We start from the raw sequence: 26,306 nt of genomic DNA on the forward strand, positions 1-26,306 counted from the left end.
ACACCAATGTGGCTGTATGTATAAATCTGTGTGGCCTCCTTCTCAAACCCTACGCATTTAATCTATTTATAGGCCGCGAGTTAGGGTTTTAATTTTTCCAAATCCATATCCACGAAAATTCATTTTTCCAAATGTAATATTTGCTTTTGATACGATTTAGGATTGCAAAATGATTCTTTTAAAATTCGAAATCTCGCATAAATCAATCCGTAAAATCTTTCCGAGGATATGGGCTTGGGCCAATTTACTAAATTAATATTCTGAACCATCAATTTGAACCCATTTGTCACCGGCCCAATGTAAATGCAAATTAAGAAATAAATGCACCTAAAACTATATGCTATGCAATTAACTATTTTTTCAGAAATAAAATTAACCCCTAATTTTTTAATGCAATAAATGACTAAGCGGGTCGCCAAAATTTAGGTGTCAACATACACACACACAAATACTAATCCATCTTTTTGTTTCTCATTAATCTTGGATTAATTCATTATCTCCTAAATCATAAGCAAAGGATCAGACAATTCCCCTTATTTCTTTTTAGATCTAAAGTTTGAATTATATCGGGCTACTTCTTTCGAGGAAGGTAGAAGTTCAATGACAAAATAAGTAATTGCGCTATTGCTTTGCACTTTCATTTAATAACAAGAAGGCATTTTCACATCATGATGATTTACATTCGCACATCACCTTATGCATGATTCCACAACACGTGCTTCATTGAGAATTGCATACTCTCTTTCTCTATCTCGTGTAACCAACAAGATGGTGCTCTGATAGGGTTCAACTATTCTGACTATTATTAGGTTTTTTCGCTTTATTGGAGTTACCAACTTTTATTTGTCTGACTTACCAAACCACTAAATTTAGCAACTCTATTAGAGAAAGGAAAAAGGAGGAAGAAGAAGAAGTAGAAGACAACTCAAATCAAACCCAATTAACTACTCAATTAAATGTCTGGCAATGACTCAACCGGCATGCTAACAAAGCACACGGTGGTCCCTCAAAGAAACGTGAATCCTATTGAGATTGATTAAGGGGTATGCACAAGAAGTCAACAGACATAGCTTGCATGAAGGAGGTCCATTTCGGACCCACTTCATTTAATCATTAAAGGGCTCATAAATTGTTTTTCTCATGTGATTGGGGGCATGCAACGACTATAAAGCAGTGAAAAAGGAATTGAAAACCGTATGAGTGTTTCGCACTGAAAACGCCATGGCAATGGGAGACAGTGAGCAGGAGGCCATTGATGAGCTGATTGCTTCACTTCCCCAAGAGAAAGTTCTTAATCTTCCTCCTTGCTGCCTTTTTCAAAACTTTTGCTACCCGATCTTCGTGCTTCCTAAATTAGTCGCGTGCCAAAGGCACTTCAAGGCCAAAGACAAGGACATTGTTGTAGCCTCTACCCCCAAATCGGGGACCACCTGGCTAATGGCCATAGCATTCTCCATTGTCAATCGCTCCCGCTTCGACGTCTCAAACACACCATTGCTCACTTCAAGCCCCCATGAACTCGTCCCTCGCTTCGAGTTCGACTTGTTCGGGCATAACCCGAGAGTCAATCTTGATGACATGGAGGAGCCGAGGCTTTTCGCTACACACGTAGCTTATCCAAGCTTGCCGAGTGCGTCAAGCGTCGACTGCCGGATCATTTACATCGTCGAAGTCCGTTGGACACCGTGGTTTCCTCTTGGTACTTCTCCCTCGAGATGGCGCGATCAGCAGAGTGGCCAGAGTGGTCTTTGGAAGAGCATTTCGAGAGCTATTGCCAAGGTAAACTCCCGTTCGGGCCCTTTTGGGAGCACATGGTGGGGTATTGGAAGGAGAGCTTGGAGAGACCACACAAGGTGTTGTTCCTCAAGTATGAGGACTTGAAGGAAGATATTGAAGGACAGATGAAGAAGGTGGCCCAATTTGTGGGGGGCCCCTTCACTGAGGAGGAAGAGGAGGGAGGTGTGATTGAAGAGATAGCCAAAATGTGCAGCTTGAAGACCCTCCAGAACCTGGAGGTCAATAAATCCGGCAAATTACCTGGTAAAACCATTGAGAAGAGAAGTTTTTTTAGGAAAGGCGAGGTGGGTGATTGGGTTAACCATCTCACTCCCTCCATGGCAGATCGCCTCAATAGCATCATGCAAGAGAAAATCGGCCCCTTTGGGTTACATTTCAAAACACGTTAGAGTGTTAATTACTCTCACTTTCTCGTGTGCTATCAGAAATAAACGAAATCAATAATGGATGGATCTGCAGTCCTCTTTATTGGTGTAGGATAGAGAACTCAAGAATCCTTGACTTCTCAATTGCTAGAGACCAAAACAAGTACTCGATGTTGATCACGTGTAAGAAGTAAAAAGATAATCTTTGGTTGCGGAGGTAGACTGAATCTGATATTGTAAACTACTACAATCCCACACTCAATATTAGTGAACGATATCATAATTTGCTATATGGCTCATTCAGTAGCACACTGAAACAAGGTTGAACATCATCAATAGAATTATGAAACACTTAGCCTACTCCTGCAAACAATAACAAGCACCGCCGCATATCCGACGCAGCAAAGTAACCAAGCAAGCTCGCCCCCGATGTACCCAAAATCTTATATGGCACCATGTCACTACAACTCTATGAGATACAAAGTTCAAGATTAATTGATCTAACCGGCCATATGAGCGAAAAAATATTTATTTACTGGGTAATCCATTTTTATTTTTATTTTTACTGTGTTTTTTGTTGTGATGATTCTTTGAGAACTGAATAGGAATTATGAAATTTGGGGATGTGAGAGAGAGAGAGAGAACACTAAACTATCTTATTGCGACACCAGGGAGATGTAAAGAATCAACAGTTAGACTCATTAAGCCCTACACTCGAGCTAAATCAATCTTGGGCATACCCTAACAGCAGACGCGAAGTCAGTCGAACCTTAAAAATTGAGTAGATACACCCATGCAGGTCAAAACTTAGCCAAGCCCTCCAGCACAACAGGCAACAATGGAGTCCTCCCATGCGGCTTATTATGCTGCCAAAGGCAAATGATCCAGTTTGTCTGTGTAATATTAATTACCATACTGGAAAATAATGTCATGAAACTTAATTCATTGTTTTCATGCCTCAACTTTAAGTAGTCTACTCTCAATTTTGTCCCGGTGTGGTTCATGCTGGACATAAATGATTACGATCCAAACCGAATGTCGTAAACTCACGAAAAGCAACCTATTCAGTAAAAATTTGATTTCTTGTGAATTTTCTCATATAAATTGAAGCAGACCACGAAAATGTATTATGTCTTAGAAATAGGCCTAGAAAGCTTATTAACAATCCTTGGCACCTATATATCTCGATGGAACCTCAGCTCTAATAGCTCTGTATATGTGGTCACTTCTTGATATATGAAAACCAGAAATTGAGAGCAACGGTGTTAGTGAGTGCCTGAAGAAGACACAATTCAGATTAATCCTAATCAACCACTGAATTAGATTTGCGTGGATTATGACTAAACCAGCTCACTGATGAAGCACCTGCAAGTCCCCAAACAAAGGCCTGGCAGATGATCACAATGCACGAATCATGTGTTTCATGCGTCGACATCACCCGAGGGGCCGACAAAAGATTTGTGTAGATTATGACTAAACCAGCTCATTGATGAAGCACCTGCAAGTCCCCAAACAAAGGCCTTGCAGATTATCATAATGCATGAATCATGTGTTTCACGTAGTCGACATCACCCGAGGGCCCGACAAAAGATTTGTGTGGATTATGACTAAACCAGCTCACTGATGAAGCACCTGCAAGTCCCCAAACAAAGGCCTTGCAGATTATCACAATGCATGAATCATGCGTTTCATGCAGTCAACATCACCTGCGGGGCCGACAAAAGAGTTCTACCTAGCATCTTATTTAAAATTGATGAAGGCGCATGTGTTTTTAGGGCATGCGCCGCCTTGATTTTTATGATTTGGAAGAGCATTCTGAGACCTTTTTCCGAGGGATGATGGGTTTTCAGTCCTCTTGTGATCCCGTGTGGGTATTGGAAGGAGAGCTTGGAGAGGCCACCCAAGGGGTTACTCCCCGGGTATGAGGACTAAAGGGAGATGTTGTTGAAAGTGCTAGTATGAACACTTAAAGGGGGGTGAATAGGTGTTTAAAATAAATCTTGGCAAATATATGCAGAATAAAATAAACTTCAAACAAAACAAAGGAGCTAGGGAAGAGAATAAGAACACAAGGTTTATAGTGGTTCGACTTAATTCAAGCCTACTTCCACTCTCCAACGCTAACAGCCTTCTTGGCTGGATTCCACTATACAATCAACAAGAGATTATAACTTTGAGTGCAAACACTTAGTAGTAGATCACACTATCTCACTAAGTCACTCTTTTGGTATTTCTCTCACGATCACAAACGTTTAAGCTCACCAAAGACAAGTGTATGAACAAAGATCACTCGGACTTTGAAATTATAAATTCTACGCTCCGTCTCTTACTTGCTCATCGGTCCTTCATCTCCTTAAATACTTCTCCACTTCCAAACTAGCCGTTGGACAGTATCTCGAGAGAATCGTCTTCCAATATACCCATTGGACAGCTCGTATCTAGAAGATTTGGTAGCCGTTGAGTGACAAAGGTAGAATCCCAAATTGATTCCGATCGCCCATACAAACAGAATCTTGGTTTCCATAAGTAGAGCTTATTCGTATAAAAAGTTATTGTCTTCAAGATCCAATCGACAATCAATTAGATTGAATCAATCAAATCAATCTTGATGTAGAATCCAAACCAGATCACTAGCCATTATATGATTGGGCTTGTATTATGTTTTGTCGAATCTAGATGTAAAGTCCGAGTGCAATAGACTTTACAATCTGGGTCTGAGTGTAATAGACTTTACAATCTAGGTCTGAATGCAATAGATTTTACAATCTAAGTCTGAACATATTTTGCTTCAGCATAGAGTATGTCTTCTAGTTCAGTTTCAGCATAGAGCCTGCCTTCTGGTTCTTCCAAGTATAGACTTTGATAATATCCTTTACATGTTCTATCATATGCATGGTCTATTACTCAACCATCAAACATATCAGTAGCTTTTGATTTATTTTGTCATCTTCAAAACATCATAAGGGATTTCCCTAACAATCTCCCCATTTTTGATGATGACAAAACAATCTCCGAATATGCAGATGTGTAATTAATATGCAGATGTGTAATCACACTTTCTAAAATAATGATAAATCAATCATCTTAGATTTTCAAATAATGTGATTTGAATCAAAAGACAGCAAATAGATTGAGCATAACAATGTATAGAAAAAAATAATCGCAGCTCAATAATATCAACACATATGCATATTTATATTCTCTCCCCCTTTTGTCATAATCAAAAAGCGATAAAAAGTAACACGTAGAGAATATAAAATGATAACAATTTTTTTTTTCATGAAACACAATTTTTGAAAAATTTGTTTTTATAAAGTAAATCGAATATTAAATATATGCAATATAACTCACTTCAATCATATATATTAGCAAATATCCAATAGAAATCACAGATGCATCATAAAATGCACGTACCCTTTTTGTCATAATAAAATGATAATATCAATAAGAGATTTGTTAATGACAAAAGGTAATAAGAGATGCACTAACCGGATTTTGTAGAAATTCTGATGCATTTACCTTTTCCTTCTTTCCACAACAAGATCACGATCAATCCAAAAGATTTTTCCATAATTGATCAATGCTCCCCTCAATTTGTTGCCTTTTGAGATGATCACGATTCTTTTCCTTTTTCTTGGATTCGCTTGCTCCCCTATCATCATGATAAGATTTGCAAATAGAAACAATTGTTGCTTGTGCACGTTGAACATAATACTTTTCCAATATTTCCTTTGTAGCAACAACATCAGCAACGATCACTTGCATTTTGAAATTCGAGGCAAAAATTTATTTTCTTCAACCAAGCTCATCTCGAATTCAACCTGCATAAACTTAACAAACTTTTTCCACAAATAAGCTGTAATAATGTCCGCGTAATATATAATGCCATTTCTTCAAATAAATAAATTGAATAGCATATGTAAAATTAAAATTCAGAGCTACTCAACCTTACGTATGACACATAAGCAAAAATTTTGCACAAAGAATAGAATCTTTGAGCCTCCAAAAAATAGTACAGAATTTTCCATGATTTTCAAATTTAGCTTTCCAAAATCCAAATGAAAGATTCTTTTGTGACCTGCAAATTCAGATAATAATCCTTGAAAAAATATTGCGTAATATCTTTCTTTTATTTGCAGATCAAACTTGCTAGATATAATATATCTTCTAAGAATATAGCAAGAATATCCATAAATATGCAATAATATCTTTTCAAGATCAAAAGGATTTCCATAAGCATATATATCAAAATATTATTGATGCACATTGCAAAAATAAAGCGGATATTTCTATCATGTGCCAAATCAAATAAAAACTTGCAATGCCTTATATTTATGACTACAATATAATAAACAATCATCCAAAATTGTGATAAATGCACTTAGAAATTTACAAGGCGCGATGATAAAAATATTCTCTTACCCATGGTATATGTTTCAAATATACCATTGAAAAAATAAAATAAAATCAGTACCAATCTTCACATGAGATGCATTTATGATTGCATCATGATTTGCATAGATTTGCGATCATTCACCCCTTAAAGAATTCCCTGCAATCAACTCATTTCCCTTTTTGGTATCCATCAATTTGGATCCTTCCTTGACGTTAGAGCAAAATATAAAATCTCATAGATAATCAAATATTCTTTCTAAACTCATCATAACATGTTATTTAAGGAAAGAATATTATGCACAATAATATCTCGAAAAATAAATTCTCACTTAGTCATAATACGATAAAATCATAGAGAATAAAAATCCTTGAGTAATTTATGATCACGTAAAACAGATTTTTATTTGACAAAATATGATAAAATCTGAGAGTATAAAATCAAACCAAATAAATTCATTTGTTTCTAAACAGGATATCAAAAAAAAATAATCACACGTATTAAATCAAATCTCAACTCACGAATCACAAAAATAAATCACACGATTGTTTCTTCAATAAAACAAAATATGATCATTATAAAATCTCAATCAACCAAGGATATATCGAATATCAAGTATAATGAGAATTATTGCCCAAATCAAATTGAGAATAAAAATTCCTTACCAAATCCTCTTTCTTCTTTCTTCTTTATATCCTGCAAAAACAACTCATATTTTCTTTGATACCCATTTTTCTTGGGTCCATGAGAGTTAGTAGAACATGCTGTTTTTATCCAATTTTTCTTAATAGGTCTCCAAACTTTAGGACAATCTTTTTCAAAGTGTTCCGAATCTCCACAATTTGAACACTTGACGTCATTTCCACCAACAGGTTTTACAAATACTTTTTGAAAATAATTTTTGTAAAATGCCTTTGGAAGTCTTTGTCTAAGTCTCTACTTGACTTTAGGAAAATCAATTAGAGAATCTCTTTCCTTATTGAAACCAAGTCCCGACTTATTATAGTAAGGAACTTGTATGGAAAGGATATGCTCTAATGCTTTTGATCCATTTGAAAATCTTGTCGAAATATTTGAAAATTCTTTCTTTAAAGAATCATTTTCTTTGACAAGTAAATCTCGACTTTCTTTTGTTTGTAGAAAATCTTTTTGCAAAATTTCAAACTTTTATTTTCGAGAAAGATCCTATTGCCTAAGCCATGAATTTTCCTTTTAAGTTCGGAGATCCTTTTAATCGAAGATTTGAGATTTGAGCAAAGCTCATTTATATACTTAAAAACTTTAGCAGGAATTTCTAAATGACTTACCTCGATTTTCTCATCGGATTCTGAGTCTGTGTCTAAGTCAGACTCTGATTTTGAGTCTGTGTCTGAGTCAAACTCAGATTCTAAATGTGCCATCAAGCATATATTTTCTTGCTCATCATCTTTTTTCATTGTTCTTTTCTACCCATTATGCTTTTATCGTCTTCTTCCACTGAATTTCCTTCCTTTTCTACTCAGATTTTTGAATTTCTTGACTATAAAGGCAAGTTTTTCGTCGTCGATGTCATTTTCTAAGTCTATTTCATCAAAAACAGCGTTAGATACTAAAGCAATGGACTTCTTACCTTCGGGATCTTCATCGTTAATTTGTTCCACTTCATAGGATTGAAGAGTGCCGATCAATTCATCAACGGAAAGTGGCATAATCCTCTGAGTCTCCCGGATTGAGGTCTTAACACGATTCCAATCTTTTGAGAGTCCACACAGTAGCTTGTTTACTTTCATGGGATCAGAAATTGGTTGACCTTGATTTTCAAGACCATTCACGATTTCTGTAAAACGACTAAATATGTCAGTGATTCTCTGATTTCATTTTGAATGCTTTGTATTGACCGAGCAGAATGTTGATTCTGGTTTCTTTCACTCGATCAATTCCTTCATAGGTGATGTGTAATCTATCCCGAGACTTCTTTAGCTGTAACACAAGAAGATATTCTGTTATATTCAGCAGGAGACAATGCACAATATAAAGAATAAATAGTTTTTGCATCAAGCGCTTCTCTTTTGGACATCTCTGTCTGAGACATAGGAGCATGGGGTTTGGTTTCTTTGTCTTTGCTATTCTTATTTGATGTAGATACAGTAGTGGGATTGATTCCTCTTTCCACAACATCCCATTGCAAGGGATATCGGATCTTAGGAATGCTTTCATTTTGTTCTTCCACACGTTGTATTCATTTCCATCAAAATATGGTGGCCTTGTGTTGATTTGCCCTTCCATAAGTCCTAGTGCCAAGATACTAGCCATAAAGAATATTTAGCTCAAAAGTAAAAACACTTTTATAAACCGAGCACCTTGCTCTGATACCAATTGAAAGTGCTAGTATGAACACCTATAGGGGGTGAATAGGTGTTTAAAATAAATCTTGACAAATATATGCGGAATAAAATAAACTTCAAACAAAACAAAGGAGCTAGGGAAGAGAATAAGAACACAAGGTTTATAGTGGTTCGGCTTAATCCAAGCCTACGTCCACTCTCCCACGCTAACAACCTTCTTGGCTGGATTCCACTATGCAATCAACAAGAGATTACAACTTTGAGTGCAAACACTTAGTAGTAGATCACACTATCTCGCTAAGTCACTCTTTTGGTATTTCTCTCACGATCACAAACGTTTAAGCTCACCAAAGACAAGTGTATGAACAAAGATCGCTCGGACTTTGGAATTATAAATTCTACGCTCCGTCTCTTACTTGTTCATCGGTCATTCATCTCCTTAAATACTTCTCCACTTCCAAACTAGCCATTGGATAGTATCTCAGAGAATCGTCTTCCAATATACCCATTGGACAGCTCTGTATCTAGAAGATTTGGTAGCCGTTAAGTGACAAAAGTAGAATTCCAAATTGATTCCGATCGCCCATACAAACAGAATCTTGGTTTCCATAAGTAAAGCTTCTTCGTATAGAAAGTTCTTATCTTCAAGATTCAATCGACAATCAATTAGATTGAATCAATCAAATCAATCTTGATGTAGAATCCAAACCAGATTACTAGCCGTTATATGATTTGGCTTGTATTACGTTCTGTCGAATCTGGATGTAAAGTCCGAGTGTAATAGACTTTACAATCTGAGTCCGAGTGCAATAGACTTTACAATCTGAGTTCGAGTGCAATAGACTTTACAATCTGAGTCTGAACATATTCTGCTTCAGCATAGAGTATGTCTTCTAGTTCAATTTCAGCATAGAGTCTGTCTTCTGGTTCTTCCAAGTATAGACTTTGATAATATCATTTACATGTTCTATCATCTGCATGGTCTATTACTCAACCATCAAACATATCAGTAGCTTTTGATTTATTTTGTCATATTCAAAACATTATAAGGGATTTCCTAACAGTTGTAGGACACCAAGAAGGTGGGCTGAGCTAGGCATTTCCCTTCTTCAAGCGGGAAGAAGGTGGAGGTGTCAATGAAGAGATAGCCAAAATGTGTAGCTCGAAGAACTTGAAGGGCCTGCAGCCAACGAGAATGGCGGATTATTGCAGATGATTTTCAAAAATGAGGTGCATCCTAGGTTAGCCATCTCACTCCTTACTCTTGGGAGAACAAGGACAATCTGAACAATATCGAATTAGCGCAGCAAAACAAAATATTCTCTCATATTTGCCACGACCTAACCTCAGGTTGGACCACCTAGGGTTTGGCTAATAGACTACTAAGTCTAAACTTAGCTCGGACTCTTCCAATATCATACCAATTCGCGACTTAGGTTCAAGTTCTTAACATGCAAATAATTTTCCGATTAGGAGTCACAACTAATCTATTTTTGGTAAGTCAATTAGAAACTCAAGTAAAGTGATGAAATATTCACCTTACTCCTACGAACCAAAGATTTATGAATTCGGAGACTTGATTACGCTAGATTCATCTAACGTCCTTTCGGTACCCTTCTCTTTTATTTCGAAAAAAATGTTTTGCAAGTAGCTTATGATATTGCTAGTATGAGTACCTAGAGGGGGGTGAATAGGTATATAAAAGATTTTTCTTCAACAATTGCACAATACTAGACAGATTTTATCCTCTTATGCTTTGATTATGATAGATTCATCTAACGTCACTCCCTTATGGAATTATGATTTACAATTATGCTCTTATGCTTTGATTACGATTTTATCCCTGTGTGCAATTTGGTAAATATTTGTATTTTACAATATTAAAAATTCATATTACGAATGGTTTGTTAGTCACCAAAGTGGCCGAACCTTGAAGTCTTTTAAATTTTTGATATTGTAAATTATTTTATTTAATTACCCATGATTAATTGATGCTATAATGAAATTGATATGTTTTATATCATTATTGGAGCTATAGGTATATTGAAGTTTATTTATTATAAGAATTTAGGGATTAACCCAAAGGTTAATTATTTTCTTATAATTCATGAACATGATGGTTGATAATTAATATGACTTATTAAATTTGTTTGTATATCCAAAGATAGCAAATAAATTTTAATAAGATATATTTACAATTATCAAATAAAAGTTATTAGCATCATTATGGTATATATATATTTGTATATCATAGGATCGCCCAAAGGAGAACTATGATATACATGTGTCGTTTAGTTTGAATTTGATTAGGTGATATTCTCAAAGCGTTAATGTATGAGTATTTTCTTGCACATTTGCAGTATCTGTACCTGTTTCAATCCATTCACACGCCTCATATGTTCCCTTATTCAATGTGATAAATTTTCCTGATTGGAGTGAACAAGTCCAGTTTCACTTAGGTGTCCTGGATATTGATTTAGCGCCTCAAGCTGAGAAACCAGCTGCTATTATTGATTAAAGTAGCGATGATGAAAAGTCTTTCCATAAAGCTTGGGAAAAATCGAACAGATTGAGCTTAATGTTCATGCGAATGACAGTTGCAAACAACTTAAAGACTTCTCTTCCCAAGACTAACAATGCTAAGGAATTTATGAAATTTGAGGAAGAGCGTTCTCAAACTGCTGATAAGTCACTTGCTAGTACATTGATGAGCACACTAACCACCATGAAATATGATCGTTCGTGTACCATGCATGAGCATATACTTGAGATGACGAATTTAGCAGCAAAGTTAAGGACTTTGGGAATGAACGTGAATGAGTACTTTTTAGTACAATTTATACTTAATTCCTTGCCTCATGAGCAATATGGGCCATTTCAAATGAATTACAACACTATAAAGGATAAGTGGAATGTAAATGAATTGGCCAAGTATGCTAGTTCAAGAGGAAATAAGGATAAAGAATCAAAAGGCTCATTCTGTTCATCTCTCAAGTCATTAAGAAGTTTGAAAGAATTTCAAGAGGAAAGGTGGAAGGAGCAAGAAGAAAGGACTATACGTCCTGAATGACTCTTCAAAGACTTCTCAAATCCACAAGAAGGAACACAATCTTATTAAGTGTCATTTTTGCAACAAAATTGGACACTTGAAGAAAGATTGTCTGAAATGTAAGGCTTGGTTCAAAAAGAAAGGTAAGCCATGTGCTTTAGTATGTTTTGAATCAAACTTTACTGAAGTTCCTCATAATACTTGGTGGATTGATTCTAGTGCCACCACTCATGTGTCAAATACGATGCAGGAATTTCTTACGATCCAAACTATAAAGCCAAATGAAAATTATGTGATTACGGGAAACAGAAACAAAGCTCTAATTGAATGCATTGGCACTTACTGTTTGATCTTAAATACTGAGCATTATTTGGATTTGTTTCGAATCCTTTATGTACCTACATTTTCTCGCAATTTAGTTTCTTTGCCAAGACTTGATGTGGCGGGATTTTATTGTAAATTTGGATCTGAATCTTTCAGTCTATTTAAGAGTGATACTCTTATTCGAACTAGAACTTTATGTGATGGTCTCTACAAATTTAGACTTGGTAATACTTTTGTTGAGACATTAATGACCTTGCATCATAATGTTGGCACTAAACGAAGTTTGGTGAATGAAAATTCTGCTTACTTGTGGCATAAACGTTTGGGTCATATATCCAAGGAAAGAATGCAAAGATTAGTGAAGAATGAAATTCTTCCAAATTAGGATTTTACTAACCTTGGAGTGTGTATTGATTGTATTAAAGGTAAACAAACAAAACATACTAAGAAAGGTGCCACAAGAAGTAAAGAGCTTCTTGAGATTATACATACTGACATATGTGGTCCTTTCGATATTCCATCTTTTGGTAAGGAAAATTATTTCATAACTTTTATTGATGATTTTTCACGTTGTGGTTACATTTATCTATTGCATGATAAGTCTCAATCAGTGAATGCATTTGAAGTATATATTAAAGAGGTTGAGAGGCAATTAGATAGAAATGTGAAAATAGTAAGATCGGATAGAGGTGGTGAATATTATGGAAAGTATGATGAATCGGGACAATGTCCAGGTCCATTTGCTAAATTCCTTGAAAGACATAGCATTTGTGCTCAATACACAATGCCAGGTACACCACAACAAAATGGTGTAGCAGAAATGTGTAACCGTACTTTAATGGAAATGGTTAGGAGTATGATGAGTCATTCATCTTTACCCTTGTCTTTGTGGATGTATTCTTTAAAGACTTCTATGTACTTATTAAACAGGGTTCCTAGTAAGGCAGTTCCAAAAACTCCCTTTGAACTGTGGACGGGAAGGAAACCTAGTTTACGACATCTGCATGTTTGGGGTTATCAAGCAGAAGTAAGAATTTATAATCCACATGAAAGGAAATTGAATTCAAGAACGACCAGTGGTTATTTCATTGGTTATGCAGAGAAATCCAAAGGGTATAAACTTTATTGCCCTAATCATAGTACAAGAATTGTTGAATCTGGAAATGCTAGGTTCATTGAGAATAGTGACATCAGTGGGAGTGAAAGAATGCGTGATGCTTGCATTCAAGAAGTAAGGGTAGAAGTTCCTATGCCTAAAGCTTCTAAAGTTGTTGTTCCTGATATTGTAGTACAATCTAACAATAATCGAGAACAACAAATTAATGAACAAACACTCGATAATTGAGATATCGATAATGAACCTCTAATAGCCGAGTCACAAGAAATAGCATTAAGGAGATCTCAAAGAGAAAGGAGGTCAGCTATTTCTGATGACTATATGGTTTATCTACAAGAGTCGAAATTGACTTAGGAATTGAAATGATCCAGATTCATTTTCCCAAGTCATGGAATGTGAAGATTCTAATGAATGGTTTAATGGCATGGAAGAAGAGTTAAAATCCATGCATCAAAATCAAGTTTGGGATATTGTTGAATTGCCTAAATGATGTAAAAAGGTCGGGTGTAAATGGGTCTTTAAGACCAAGCGCGACTCAAAAGGCAATATTGAACGATATAAAGCCAGACTTGTTGCAAAGGGTTTTACTCAGAAAGAAAACATTGACTATAAAGAGACATTTTCACCAGTCTCTAAGAAGGACTCACTTAGAATTATTATGGCTTTGGTGGCTCATTATGACTTGGAGTTACACCAAATGGATGTAAAAACTAAGATAGCTAGTATAATCACCTAGAGGGGGTGAATAGGTGCACAAACAAATTTTCGAGATACAGAAGCGATTTTAGGCAATCGATAGAAAGGAAAATACGATCAAAGTAAAGTAAAGGTTAGGGAAGAGAGAAATGAACACAAGATTTATAGTGGTTCGGCTTATTCCAAGCATACGTCCACTCTTCCGCACTGACAGCCCACCGGCTGGATTTCACTATGAACAAAAGAGAAGTTATAGCACAGCTTTTCTTTGATTCCACAGTGTAGATGTTCTACCATACTTCCTCAAGGTTTCTCACGAATATAGACTCTCTTTTGTTTACACGATTATGCTCAACAAATGAATTGAGTAGAAACAAGGAGCTTCGGACTTTGGAATTCTTCTATCGTGCACACTCTCGAACAACTAGAACATCTTCCTTATATACTCCTTCATGCCATCATACCCGTTGGCACTTTCCAAAGGAATTCCTCCAATCTACCCGTTGGATGGAATCAATTAGGAAGATCATTCGAGCTATTAAAGGAACATGTCGATAGCCCATCAATCATGTTCGCCCATACAATCGGGATCTCGGTTTCCATAAGTAGAACCTTCCAAGTATACTTCGCCAATCATCGAATCCTTAATCTTCGAATCAATTGTGATCAAATAAAGAATTCCGTTATGTCATATCCAGCCAAGAGATCTTCTCCAGTCGATAAGGCCACATCCTTAATGAAACATCCAGTTCCGGATAGCCTTTCTTCAACGGATTAGAAACTGTCAATGAGGATAGACTTTGAGTCTTGAGTCTGGCTGTCCGGAGGTCTTTGGACTTTAAGTAGCAGAGTCTGCAATCCTTCATACTAGACTGATGGAAACGTTTTGTCAACTTCAAAACACTTCAAGAGGAATTTCTCCAACAATCTGCCCCTTTTTTTATGGTGACAAAACTTTCCTGCAGATTTGGAAAACTTTGACCTGCAAAACATTTCTCAAACACATATGCATATCTTATAGATAAAATGGCTAAATGAATAACACTAGAATCTGCAACCACAGAAAATAGATTAGTCCAGTATGCAATAAAGCCATCCATAAGACATCAATAGTAGTTAATAATAAGCAGTCAAATCCAAATCATAGATTTAGTCCACATCCAGACACAAGTCAAGTCAAAACAAACCACATACAAAACAAGCCAAAAGTTCAAATTTAAGTTCAAAGTTTTTCAAGTCTCGCAACTCTCCCCCTTTTTGTCAGCATAAAAAATATTGAGATGAAAATGAAGTCAAGGATTCTTGGGAATACAAACAAGCTGAAAATCTCCCATCGATCGAACAATGCCTTTCAGCCTTTTAAAGTCTTCCTTCACCGAGCAACATCCTCACCCTTAGCATTAGCCTGAATCAAGAGAAATGGCTTGGATTTGATCATTTAATGAACCCGAAGAGACTTGTCCGCATTCCGCAAGTTCGAACTTCACATCCCAATGCATATATCTCGACATTGCATCTCCAAGAGAATATCTATCACTCTACGAAAGTCTGCTGAATTTTCGGTCTGCGTACTGGCATTAGCACGATCTGATTGAGTAAATGCAGACGATGATAGATCAGCATAATCACGCAGATTTGGCGAAGAAACCTCATGACCTTCCAGCATTTTAAAGTCTTCCTTCAGCTGAGCAACATCCTCACCCTTAGCATTAGCCTAAATCTGAAGAGAAATGGCTTGGATTTGATCATTTAATGAACCCGAAGAGACTTGTCCCGCATTCCGCAAGTTCGAACTTCACATCCCAATGCATATATCGACCTTGCATCTCCAAGAGAATATCCATCACTCGCGAAAGTCCGCTGAATTTTCGGTCTGCTGCAATCGGCATTAGCACAATCGATGGAGTAAATGCGGACGATGATAGATCAAAGCATAATCACGCAGATTTGGCGAAGAAACCTCATGACCTTCCTCAAGAAACCGAGAGGCAAAAACCTCCTCTGGATCTCGCTGGGATCGACCGACTCCCTCACCTGCTGCGGATTTGAGGTCATTCCTCTTTTTCTCTTGGTCTCCCCGTGTCCATGCCTTCAGGTGGAGAGTGCTCCTCATGTTCTCCTTCTTCTTGATCTCTTTTTCTTCTTCTTCTTTTTCAACTCTCTCTCTTGCTCAAGCATCTCTTTCTTCTTCTTCTTCTTCTTCTTCTCTTTCCTCTATTTCTTTTTCCTCCGCCTCTTTCTCTGCTCTTTCTTCTGTCTGCTGTTCTGACTCTTTCTCTGGAACAGATTGACTAAGATTCTTCAAAGCAGAAATAGTGATGTTATCCTCATCATCTTCATCCTTAACGAGGAGAGATCTTCTTCTCTTGGATGCAGCATCCATGGGCTCCTTCCCTTTCATTTTTCCTGCAGAAGAGAATTGATGAGATTTGACTGGAGTCTTCTCCTTAAATTTCTCCAATGCCTTGCTTAGTTCCTTCAAACGCATCTTGGTCACCATTTTTAGTCCTACCACCATATGATCGCACGATCGAGCACAAAGAATTTGCGGAGGTTGAATGTTCGGATGTCCGAATAACTTCGTCACAAGACGGATAAGGAAGTTGTCATCTGTCCTTCATCACAGCTCTATACATATGGAACATAACAAAGTGTGAGGAAGTGAAAACCTTTTCCAGTGATGATGGCATACATTAGCTTTGCCTCTGAACTTGAGACATTAGTCTTGGAAGTTGATTTCGGTCTGAGGCAATTAATTACAATTTTGTGCAGCAAGATGTTAAATGCACTCATCCTTGAATAGGAAATCTTTCCCTCTATTCTCCTGTCTTTAACAAGTTCCAGAGTAGTACGAGCAATAGAAACTTTGATCCGTTGATACCTTCCTCTCTCAACTCCTAACACATCATGCCAAAGCATATCCATATCCACAACAAAGTCTTGATCTTTGACATGAAGGAGAATCTATTCGCATCCAAGAAACTAAGATTTGAATAGAAATATGCGGTTAGTTGAGGATAGGCCTCGTGGAGTCGAGCAGAATTTCTCAAGTTGAAGATGACCAAACTTTTCCCTTAAGTTCACATTTACAGCATCCAGAAAGTCAAAATCCACACTCCTAGGGTTTATCACCCCACGCTTCAGCAATATTGAGTATAGATCCATCTGTTCCTTCGATCTAAACAACTCTCCTCTTTTTCCTCGATTTTCCGCCGCAATTCCCATTCTTGGCTGAAATTCGTTGTATAATTTGTCATCATCATTTCCATCCACCGGATTAACTCCCCAATCACGAGGGTCACATGGGATATTCGCAAGGGATTCTTCGCCACACCCTTACGAGCAATTCCCAAACTTTCCATTTTTCGCAAAAAGATATATTCATTTCCATATCCTTTGTCCTTAAGAAAATCATCCACATAGTTCAACGGAGTACCTGGTCCCTTTTAAAGCACGATACTGACTTATAAATAAAAGAGGGTCTTTGAACTCTTACGAGTCTCGCATCTTCAATGATTTCTTCATTTTGATGATGATCAACATCTTGAGGACTAGATGGAGGAGAATGACGCCGCCGAGAATGTTGTGGGCTCTGCGCTGATTTGGAGACACTTCTTCTTCGGTGAGATCGAAGTGCGTAGGCCCCTCACTCATTCGTCGTGGTCCCCCCTTTGCGATCCTCGAAGACTTTCTTGAAGATGACATCTTTCTTAGTCTTTGAAAGATTCCTTGCTTGACTTTCCCAAGAAAGATGACAACTTTTCGAAAATTAAACAAGAGAAGAAAACAGGAATGGAAGATTGGTGCTTTTAGGGTTTTGGAGTTAAGCGAGGAGAAACTGATTATATATATAAGACAGTCGTAAGGAGGGGATACCAACCGTCGTAATGGTAAGTGAAAAGATGCCTTTTTAAAAAAATAACTGCCTTTTTCGAAAAATAGTCACATCAAAATAACTTCTTTTTCTAAAGGAAATGATGCAATAATTTCGTCAATTAAAGATAGCGATTGAGATAACAATAATCAACACGGTTGATCAACGTACCTTTTCAAAATGAGATTAGAGAGAGAATAACTTACAGTCAAAGTCTTGCAGTCAAAGTCTTATAGTCTGAGTCTGAGAGTCTCTAGACTTTAACTTCTTCAAACTTCAAAATGTTGAGTCTTGAACGGATAATTTCAAATTGATTTTTCTCCAAAGGCTTTGTAAATATATCCGCCAATTGGTTCTTTGAATCAACAAACTGAATCGAAATTTCTCCATTTTGAACATAATCTCTAATGAAGTGATGTCAAATCTCTATATGCTTTGCTCTTGAGTGAAGAATTGGATTTTTGGTGAGATTGATTGCTTATTTGGTGTTGTCACATTTAATCTCCGTGCATGAATCTTCAATTCCGAAGTCTCTTAGCTGTTGTTTTATCCACAGAATTTGTGAACAGCAACTTCCAAGAGCTACATATTCTGCTTATGATGTAGAGAGAGCTACTGTACTTTGTTTTCTTGAAAACCAAGACATTGTCCCGCCTCCAAGTAGTTGGGAGGTACGAGGTGCTCTTTCTATCAACTCTGCATCCGGCTAAGTCTGCGTCTGAGTATCCAAGAAGAGTAAAGTCTCCCATTTTAGGATACCAGAGACCGAAGCTTGAAGTTGATGCAATATATTTGATAATACGCTTTGCCGCATTTAAATGTGATTCTTTAGGGTCTCGCTTGAAATCGCACAAATGCAAACACTAAACAAAATATCGAGTCTAGAAGCAAAGTAAGATAAAGAAGTGAACCGATGATACTCCGTATAACTTTTGGTCAACTTTCTTTCCTCCTTCATCTTTATCTATCTTCACGAGCTTGACATTGGTATATCAGCCTTTTTGCAATTGTCCAGTCCAAACTTCTTCATAATATCATTAGCATATTTTTCTTGATAAATAAAAGTTCCTTCATTCAATTGTTTTACTTGAAGTCCAAGAAAGAAGGTTAACTCACCCATCATGCTCATTTCAAATTCATCCTGCATAGTCTTAGAGAATTTCTTGCACAGATTTTCATTAGAGGATCCAAAAATAATATCATCGACATATATTTGAACAAATAGAAAACTCTTGCTTTATCTTTTAATGAAAAGAGTAGTGTCTACTTTACCTTTAACAAATCCATTTTCAATTAAAAACTTACTCAAGTATGTCGTACCAAGCTCGAGGAGCTTGTTTCAAGCCGTATAAAGCCTTTTTGAGTCGAATACCGAGTCCGGTTTCTTTGGGTCTTCAAACCAGGTGGTTGTTCCACATAGACTTCCTCTTGGATGAATCCATTTAGGAAGGCACTTTTGACATCCATTTGGAATAACCTGAAATTCTTATAACAAGCAAAAGCAAGTAATAATCGAATTGCTTCTAACCTTGCTACTGGTGCGTAAGTCTCGTCATACCCTTCTTCTTGTGTATATCCCTTGGCCACGAGTCTTGCCTTGTTTCTTATGACTTTTCCTTTCTCGTTCATCTTGTTCCTGAAAACCCATTTAGCTCCAATAACAGACTTACCTTTCGGTTTAGGAGTCAATTCCCGCACATCATTAATTGAATTGCCGAGCTCTTCTTGCATAGCTTCAATCCAGCTTTCATCATATAAAGCTTCTTCTATGCTTTTGGGTTCTATTTCAGAAATAAGAGCCACAGCACTAGATTCTTCGCGCCTTTTGGATCTTGTGCGAATTCCTTCATTGATGTCGCCAATAATAAGATCTTTGGGATGACCTGGACTTATGTTTCCAGTTCTGGTTAATTTGTCAAATTGATGGTCACTTCCTTCACTTGAATCTTCAACAATCACTTGTTCTTTGGTCCTTCAAAGTCTCGAGCTATTTTAGACTTTGTAGAGTCTGGAGCAGTTCGGATTCTTCAAGATGAGTCTGAATGGATTCATTTTGCATAGAATCTTGGAATTTAACATTCATTGATTCTTCCACTTTGTTTGAGTCTTCTTGTTGTAGACTCTGTACGCTTTGCTTGTGGTTGAATATCCAAGGAAGATGCCTTCATCTGATTTTTCTTCAAACTTTCCAACTCGATCATTTGCATTTTTCAGTATAAAACATTTGCATCCAAATACATGAAAATATGAAACAATAGGCTTCTTTTCTTTGAATAGTTCAAAGGGGGTTTTTTTCCATAATAGGCCTTAGAAAGACTCTATTTATAATGTAACATGCTGTAGAAACTGCTTCGGCCCAGAAATGTGAAGAGATGTTACTTTCAATTAAAAGAGTTCTAGCCATTTCTTGAAGAGATCTATTCTTTCTTTCCACAACTCCATTTTGCTCTAGAGTATATGGAGATGAGAATACATGCTAAAAACCATATTCATCACAGAATTTTGTAAAATCATGATTTTCAAACTCACCTCCATGATCTGTTCTTATACTCAATATAACATACCCTTTTTCATTTTGAACCTTTTTAGCAAACTTTTCAAAGTAAGAGAAGGTTTCAGACTTACTTGCCAAGAAATATACCCAAGTGAATCGTGAGTAATCATCCACAATTACCAGGCAGTATTTCTTACCTCCAATGCTTTGCGTTCTGGTTGGTCCAAAAAGATCCATATGCAAAAGCTGCAGTACACGGTTAGTGGAAACTTGATTTATTAGTTTAAAGGAATTTCTTACCTGTTTTCCCAATATACATGGTGTACATAGATCAGACTTTTGATATGATAAATTGGGTAGACCACGAACAAGCTTCTTTGCTGAGATTTTGGCTATTTGCTTCATATTGACGTGCCCAAGCTTTCTGTGCCATAAGTTTGCTTCGTCTTGGATTGAGATTAGACATTGTGATTCATCTAGTTTCACATCCAAGAGGTAGATATTTCCATGTCTTTGACCCATGAATGACTGAGTAGAATCTTTACTAATTCAGAACATATTCCCTCTTGAAAGTTGATTTTGAAACCAAGTATCACATAGCCGACTAATACCGAGCAAATTGTAATTGAGCCCTTCCACTAAGGAAACATTGCTGATTTTGAGATTTCCAATCTTTACAATTCCAAATCCCACAATTTTTCCTTTGTTGTTTCCTCCAAAAGAAACTTTTCCACCATTTACTCGAACAAGCTTTATGAAGTCATTTGAGTCTCTGTCATGTGTCTTGAGCATCCACTATCCGGATACCATTTTACCTTTTTCTTGATAGTGACCCGCATTTAAAAAAGAAACTCAAGCCTTCTTTGGTACCCATATTTTCTTGGGTCCATTGGTGTTAGTATGATATGCGGTTTTTGCCCATACCTTTTAACAGGTTTCCAAATCATAGGACATTATTTTTCAAAATGATCTGCACTATTGCACTTTGAGCATCTAAGAGCATTGCGACCTTTGGTTTTACAAAGATTCTTTTAAAATGATTTTTGTAAGCATCTCTTGTGGCTCTTTGTTTGATTCTTTCTTTCACCTTAGGAAAATCAATTAAAGGAATGGTTTCATCAGTCATTCCCAAACCAGATTTATTAAAATAAGGTCTTTGAACATAAAGAATTTTTCTAGTTTCTCGAGATCCTATAGAAAATCTTTTGGAAATATTTGAGATATCTCTTTTCAAGAATGCATTTTCTTTTAACAAATTATCTTCACTTTCCTTAAGAGAAGAAACATTCTTGTTTAAACTTTTCACTTTTTCTTTCAAAATATTTTCCTGTTGTTTTAGAGCAGAATTTTCTTTCTTGAGTTCGGAAATTCTTTTAAGAGAAGTCTTAAGACGAAACACAATTCATCAATATACTTTGAAACCTTAATAGGGATTTTGAAGTTACTTACCTCAAATTCGCTTTCTGAGTCTGAATCTGTCTCGGAATTTGAATCTGAATCCGATTGTGCCATCAGACATATATTGGCATAATCATCATCACTTTCTTCACACTCGTATCACCCGGGTTTCAGCTTTAAGAGCTTTTCGATACTTTTCAGTTTTTCCTTTCTTCTTCCTCGAAGAGGACAGTTGGGTCTCGATGTGTCCCTTTTTCTTACATTCAAAGCAAACTACATCTTTGTTTGATTCATCATCCTCAAAGACTTAGTCTTTGCTTTTGAAAGCTTTGTTTCTTTGGATTGAATCTTCTTCATTTTCTGTTCAGCTTTCTGAATCTTCTTATCATGAGAGCAAGTTCCTCATCATCCATATCGTCTTCAGAATCTGTAGCATTAGAATCATCATTAGATTTTAACGCAATGGATTTCTTACCTTTAGGGTCTTCGTCTTCATTGATTCGTTCCACTTCATAAGACTGAAGAGTCCCAACCAACTCATCAACGAGATAGAGGCATGATTCTTTGGGTCTCTCGATTGAGGTCTTTATGTGATTCCAATCATTGGAGAGTCCATGCGGTAGCTTGTTTACTTTCATGGGATCGAAATTGGTTGACCTTGATTTTCAAGACCGTTCACAATATCTCGTAAAACGACTAAACATATCAATTATAGATTCTCCTGGTTTCATTTTGAAGGCTTCATATTAGCCGAGGAGAATGTTGATTCTAGTCTCTTTCACTCGATTGGTTCCTTCATAAGTAATATGTAATCTATCCCAGACTTCTTTAGCTGTAACACAAGAAGATATTATGTTATATTCAGTAGGGGATAAAGCACAATATAAGGAATAAATTGCTTTTGCATCAAGAGCTTGTCTCTTGATTTTCTCTTCCTAAGTCATTTCGCTAGACTCAACAACATATTTTCCTCTTTCTGAGACAGATGCAGCTTTAAGAATGATTCATTTTTCTACAACGTCCCATTCCAGAGGATCCTTTGATCTTAGGAATGCTTTCATCTTATTCTTCCATATGTTGTAATCATTTCCATCAAAGTAAGGTGGTATGGTATTGCTTTGCCCTTCTACCAGCCCTAGAGCCAACATACTAGCCATGGATCTTTAACTCTGAAGTAAAACACTTCAACAAAAGTGAGTACACAGGCTCTGATACCAATTGAGATAGCTAGTATAATCACCTAGAGGGGGGTGAATAGGTACACAAACAAATTTTTGAGATACGGAAGCGATTTTAGGCAATCGATAGAAAGGAAAATACGATCAAAGTAAAGTAAAGGTTAGGGAAGAGAGAAATGAACACAAGATTTATAGTTGTTCGGCTTATTCCAAGCCTACGTCCACTCTTCACCGACAACCCCCACCGGCTGGATTTCACTATGAACAAAGAGAAGTTACAAGCACAGCTTTTCTTTGATTCCACTTTGTGTAAATGTTCTACCATACTTCCTCAAGGTTTCTCACGAATATAGACTCTCTTTTGTTTACACGATTATGCTCAACAAATGAATTGATTAGAAACAAGGAGCTTCAGACTTTGGAATTCTTCTATCGTGCACACACTCGAACAACTAGAACGTCTTCCTTATATACTCCTTCATGCCATCATACCCGTTGGCACTTACCAAAGGAATTCCTCCAATCTACCCGTTGGACGGAATCAATTAGGAAGATCATTCGAGCTATTAAAGGAACATGTCGATAGCCCATCAATCATGTTCGCCCATACAATCAGGATCTCGGTTTCCATAAGTAGAACCTTCCAAGTATACTTCGCCAATCATCGAATCCTTAATCTTCGAATCAATTGTGATCAAATAAAGAATTCTGTTATGTCATATCCAGCCAAGAGATCTTCTCCAATCGATAAGGCCACATCCTTAATGAAACATCCAGTTCTTGATAGCCTTTCTTCAACGGATTAGAAACTGTCAATGAGGATAGACTTTGAGTCTTGAGTCCGGCTGTCAGGAGGTCTTGGACTTTAAGTAACAGAGTCTGCAATCCTTCAGACTAGACTGATGGAAACGTTTTGTCAACTTCAAAACACTTCAAGAGGAATTTCTCCAACAAAAACCGCCTTTCTTAATGGGAATTTAGAAGAAGAGGTTTATATGGACCAACCCGAAGGCTTTTCAATTAAAGGAAAGGAACACATGGTATGTAAATTAAAGAAGTCAATATATAAACTTAAACAAGCTTCCCGACAATGGTATCTTAAGTTTAACGATACCACAACTTCACTTGGATTTAAGGAAAACACCGTTGATCGGTGTATATATATGAAGATTAGTGGGAGCAAGTTTATTTTTCTAGTTCTGTATGTTGATGATATTTTGCTTGCTTCTAATGATCTTGGTTTGTTACATGAAACCAAGAAATTTCTCTTTAAGAATTTTGAAATGAAGGATATGGGAGAGGCAACATATGTGATAGGAAAAGAAATATTCCGTGATAGATCACAAGGATTATTAGGATTGTCTCAGAAAGCCTACATTGAGAAAATTTTAGAGAGATTTAATATGAGTAAATGTTCAATATGAATAGTTCCAATTCAAAAATGTGACAAATTTAGTCTTATGCAATGTCCGAAAAGTGAATTGGAACAAGAACAAATGACAAATATTCCTTATGCATCTGTTGTTAGGAGCTTAATGTATGCACAAACTTGCACCAGACCAAACATCAGTTTTGCTATCGGAATGTTGGGCATGTATCAAAGTAATCCTGGAATGGATCATTGGAAAGCTACAAAGAAAGTTCTTAGATACTTGCAAGGAACGAAGAATCATATGCTCACTTATAAAAGATCCGATCATCTCGAGGTGATTGGATATTCAGATTCAGATATAGCCGAATGTGTCGATACAAGAAAATCAACGTTTGGTTACTTGTTTCTTTTGGCTGGAGGGGCAATTTCATGGAAGAGTACGAAGCAGTCAATTATTACTATGGAAGCTGAATTTGTGGCATGCTTTAAGGCCACAATTCATGGATTATGGCTGTGGAATTTTATTTCAGAGCTTGTGATTGTCGACAGTATTGCCAAGCTGCTGAAAATTTATTGTGTAACTCTACAGCAGTTTTCTTCTCTAAAAACGACAAGTATTCTAAGGGTGCTAAGCATATGGAGATCAAATACTTGTTTGTTAAAGAAGAAGTTCAGAAACGAAGAGTATCAATTGAGCACATTAGCACCAATTTTATGATAGCAAATCCCTTAACAAAAGGACTGCCGCCCAAAACATTTAATGAGCATGTTGAAAAGATAGGCATTATTGGACGTCATTAATATTTGTATTATGATTGTATTAAATTTATGTATTTGACACTTTGAGCTCACTTACGTGTTTCTGATATTTTCTGTTTTCTATTTTGTATACATTATGGAAATAGATGAATGTTAAACAGGATAGTTTCTAAAGAAACATTATGGTTGGACTATTACTGTACTTCTCATTTATGAATCATGTTAAGTAAAGTGCTATAGTCGTAGTATATAGAAGGGACTATGTCAATTAATGACATACAATTGCTATGACTCACATTAGTTTTCTTTACTTAATTATGATTATTATGTGATTGCCAATTTAATGAAATTTTATAGCATAATGTTATTGTGCATGAAAGGAAAATCATATGGGTCAAGTGAGAGAATGTAAGAATTATTGTAACCCACGTGATATGATTTATTATATGGTTTAATAATTATTGAAATGCTATAAAATAAATAATTATTGGTTACGAGAAGTTGCGACTCTAATAAAATGAAATGGTATATCGCTTTGATGGAAGGCACATTTTCAACGAACGTATAAATAGAGTCCGGTCCTCTCTCTACCCACAACGAACAACAATAACATAAAGGAATTTGGTATTCTCTCCTTCATCGATAGAATACATTAAGGTTTAGTGGGTTAAGGGAGCGAAATCAAATTTCTTCTTTTGGTTTGAGATTCTTCGGTTTTCTACAACGATCATCATCAAGTGCAATGCTATGGATAAAGGTATGTCTTCATCTAATTGTGAAAATCATGAAAATCAAAAGATCACTATTTTATTTGTATTTCCGCATCAAAGTATTATATGAATTCCTAACAGCTGGTGCTCGGGCAGAGGCGCAGGTAGAGGTGCTGGGTCGTGGCTGCAGCAGGCGTTGGTTCTGTGTCGTGGCCGCTGGCGTCGGGGCCGGCTGCAAGAGCAACGGTGGACGCGCGAGGCAAGGCGCGGGATCTGCAAGTTGCAGCCAAGGTGGAGGCGCAATGGCGAAGCGACGAGGCAGCAGCGGCGGGCGTTGGCGCTGGGTTGCAGCTGCTAGCGTCAGCGACTAAGCGCGACGAGGACAGGGGGCGGCTACCGGCAAGGCGAAGACGGTGGCCACGGTGGCGTCACAGCTTCTGGGCAGGAGCAGTGACG

General features: G+C 36.8%; 1 protein-coding gene across 1 annotated transcript; it reads left to right on the forward strand.

The window, feature by feature from the left end:
- The first annotated feature begins 1,221 nt into the window (after positions 1-1,221).
- Positions 1,222-26,221, forward strand: LOC104423322 (cytosolic sulfotransferase 14). Its single transcript, XM_039303636.1, has 3 exons — positions 1,222-1,779; positions 1,830-2,040; positions 25,992-26,221. Exons 1-3 carry the CDS (start codon positions 1,222-1,224, stop codon positions 26,219-26,221), a joined length of 999 nt encoding a protein of 332 aa, XP_039159570.1.
- Positions 26,222-26,306: the final 85 nt, after the last annotated feature.

Source organism: Eucalyptus grandis, chromosome 10 (assembly GCF_016545825.1).
Source record: "Eucalyptus grandis isolate ANBG69807.140 chromosome 10, ASM1654582v1, whole genome shotgun sequence".
In the NCBI taxonomy this organism is placed as follows: domain Eukaryota; kingdom Viridiplantae; phylum Streptophyta; class Magnoliopsida; order Myrtales; family Myrtaceae; genus Eucalyptus; species Eucalyptus grandis.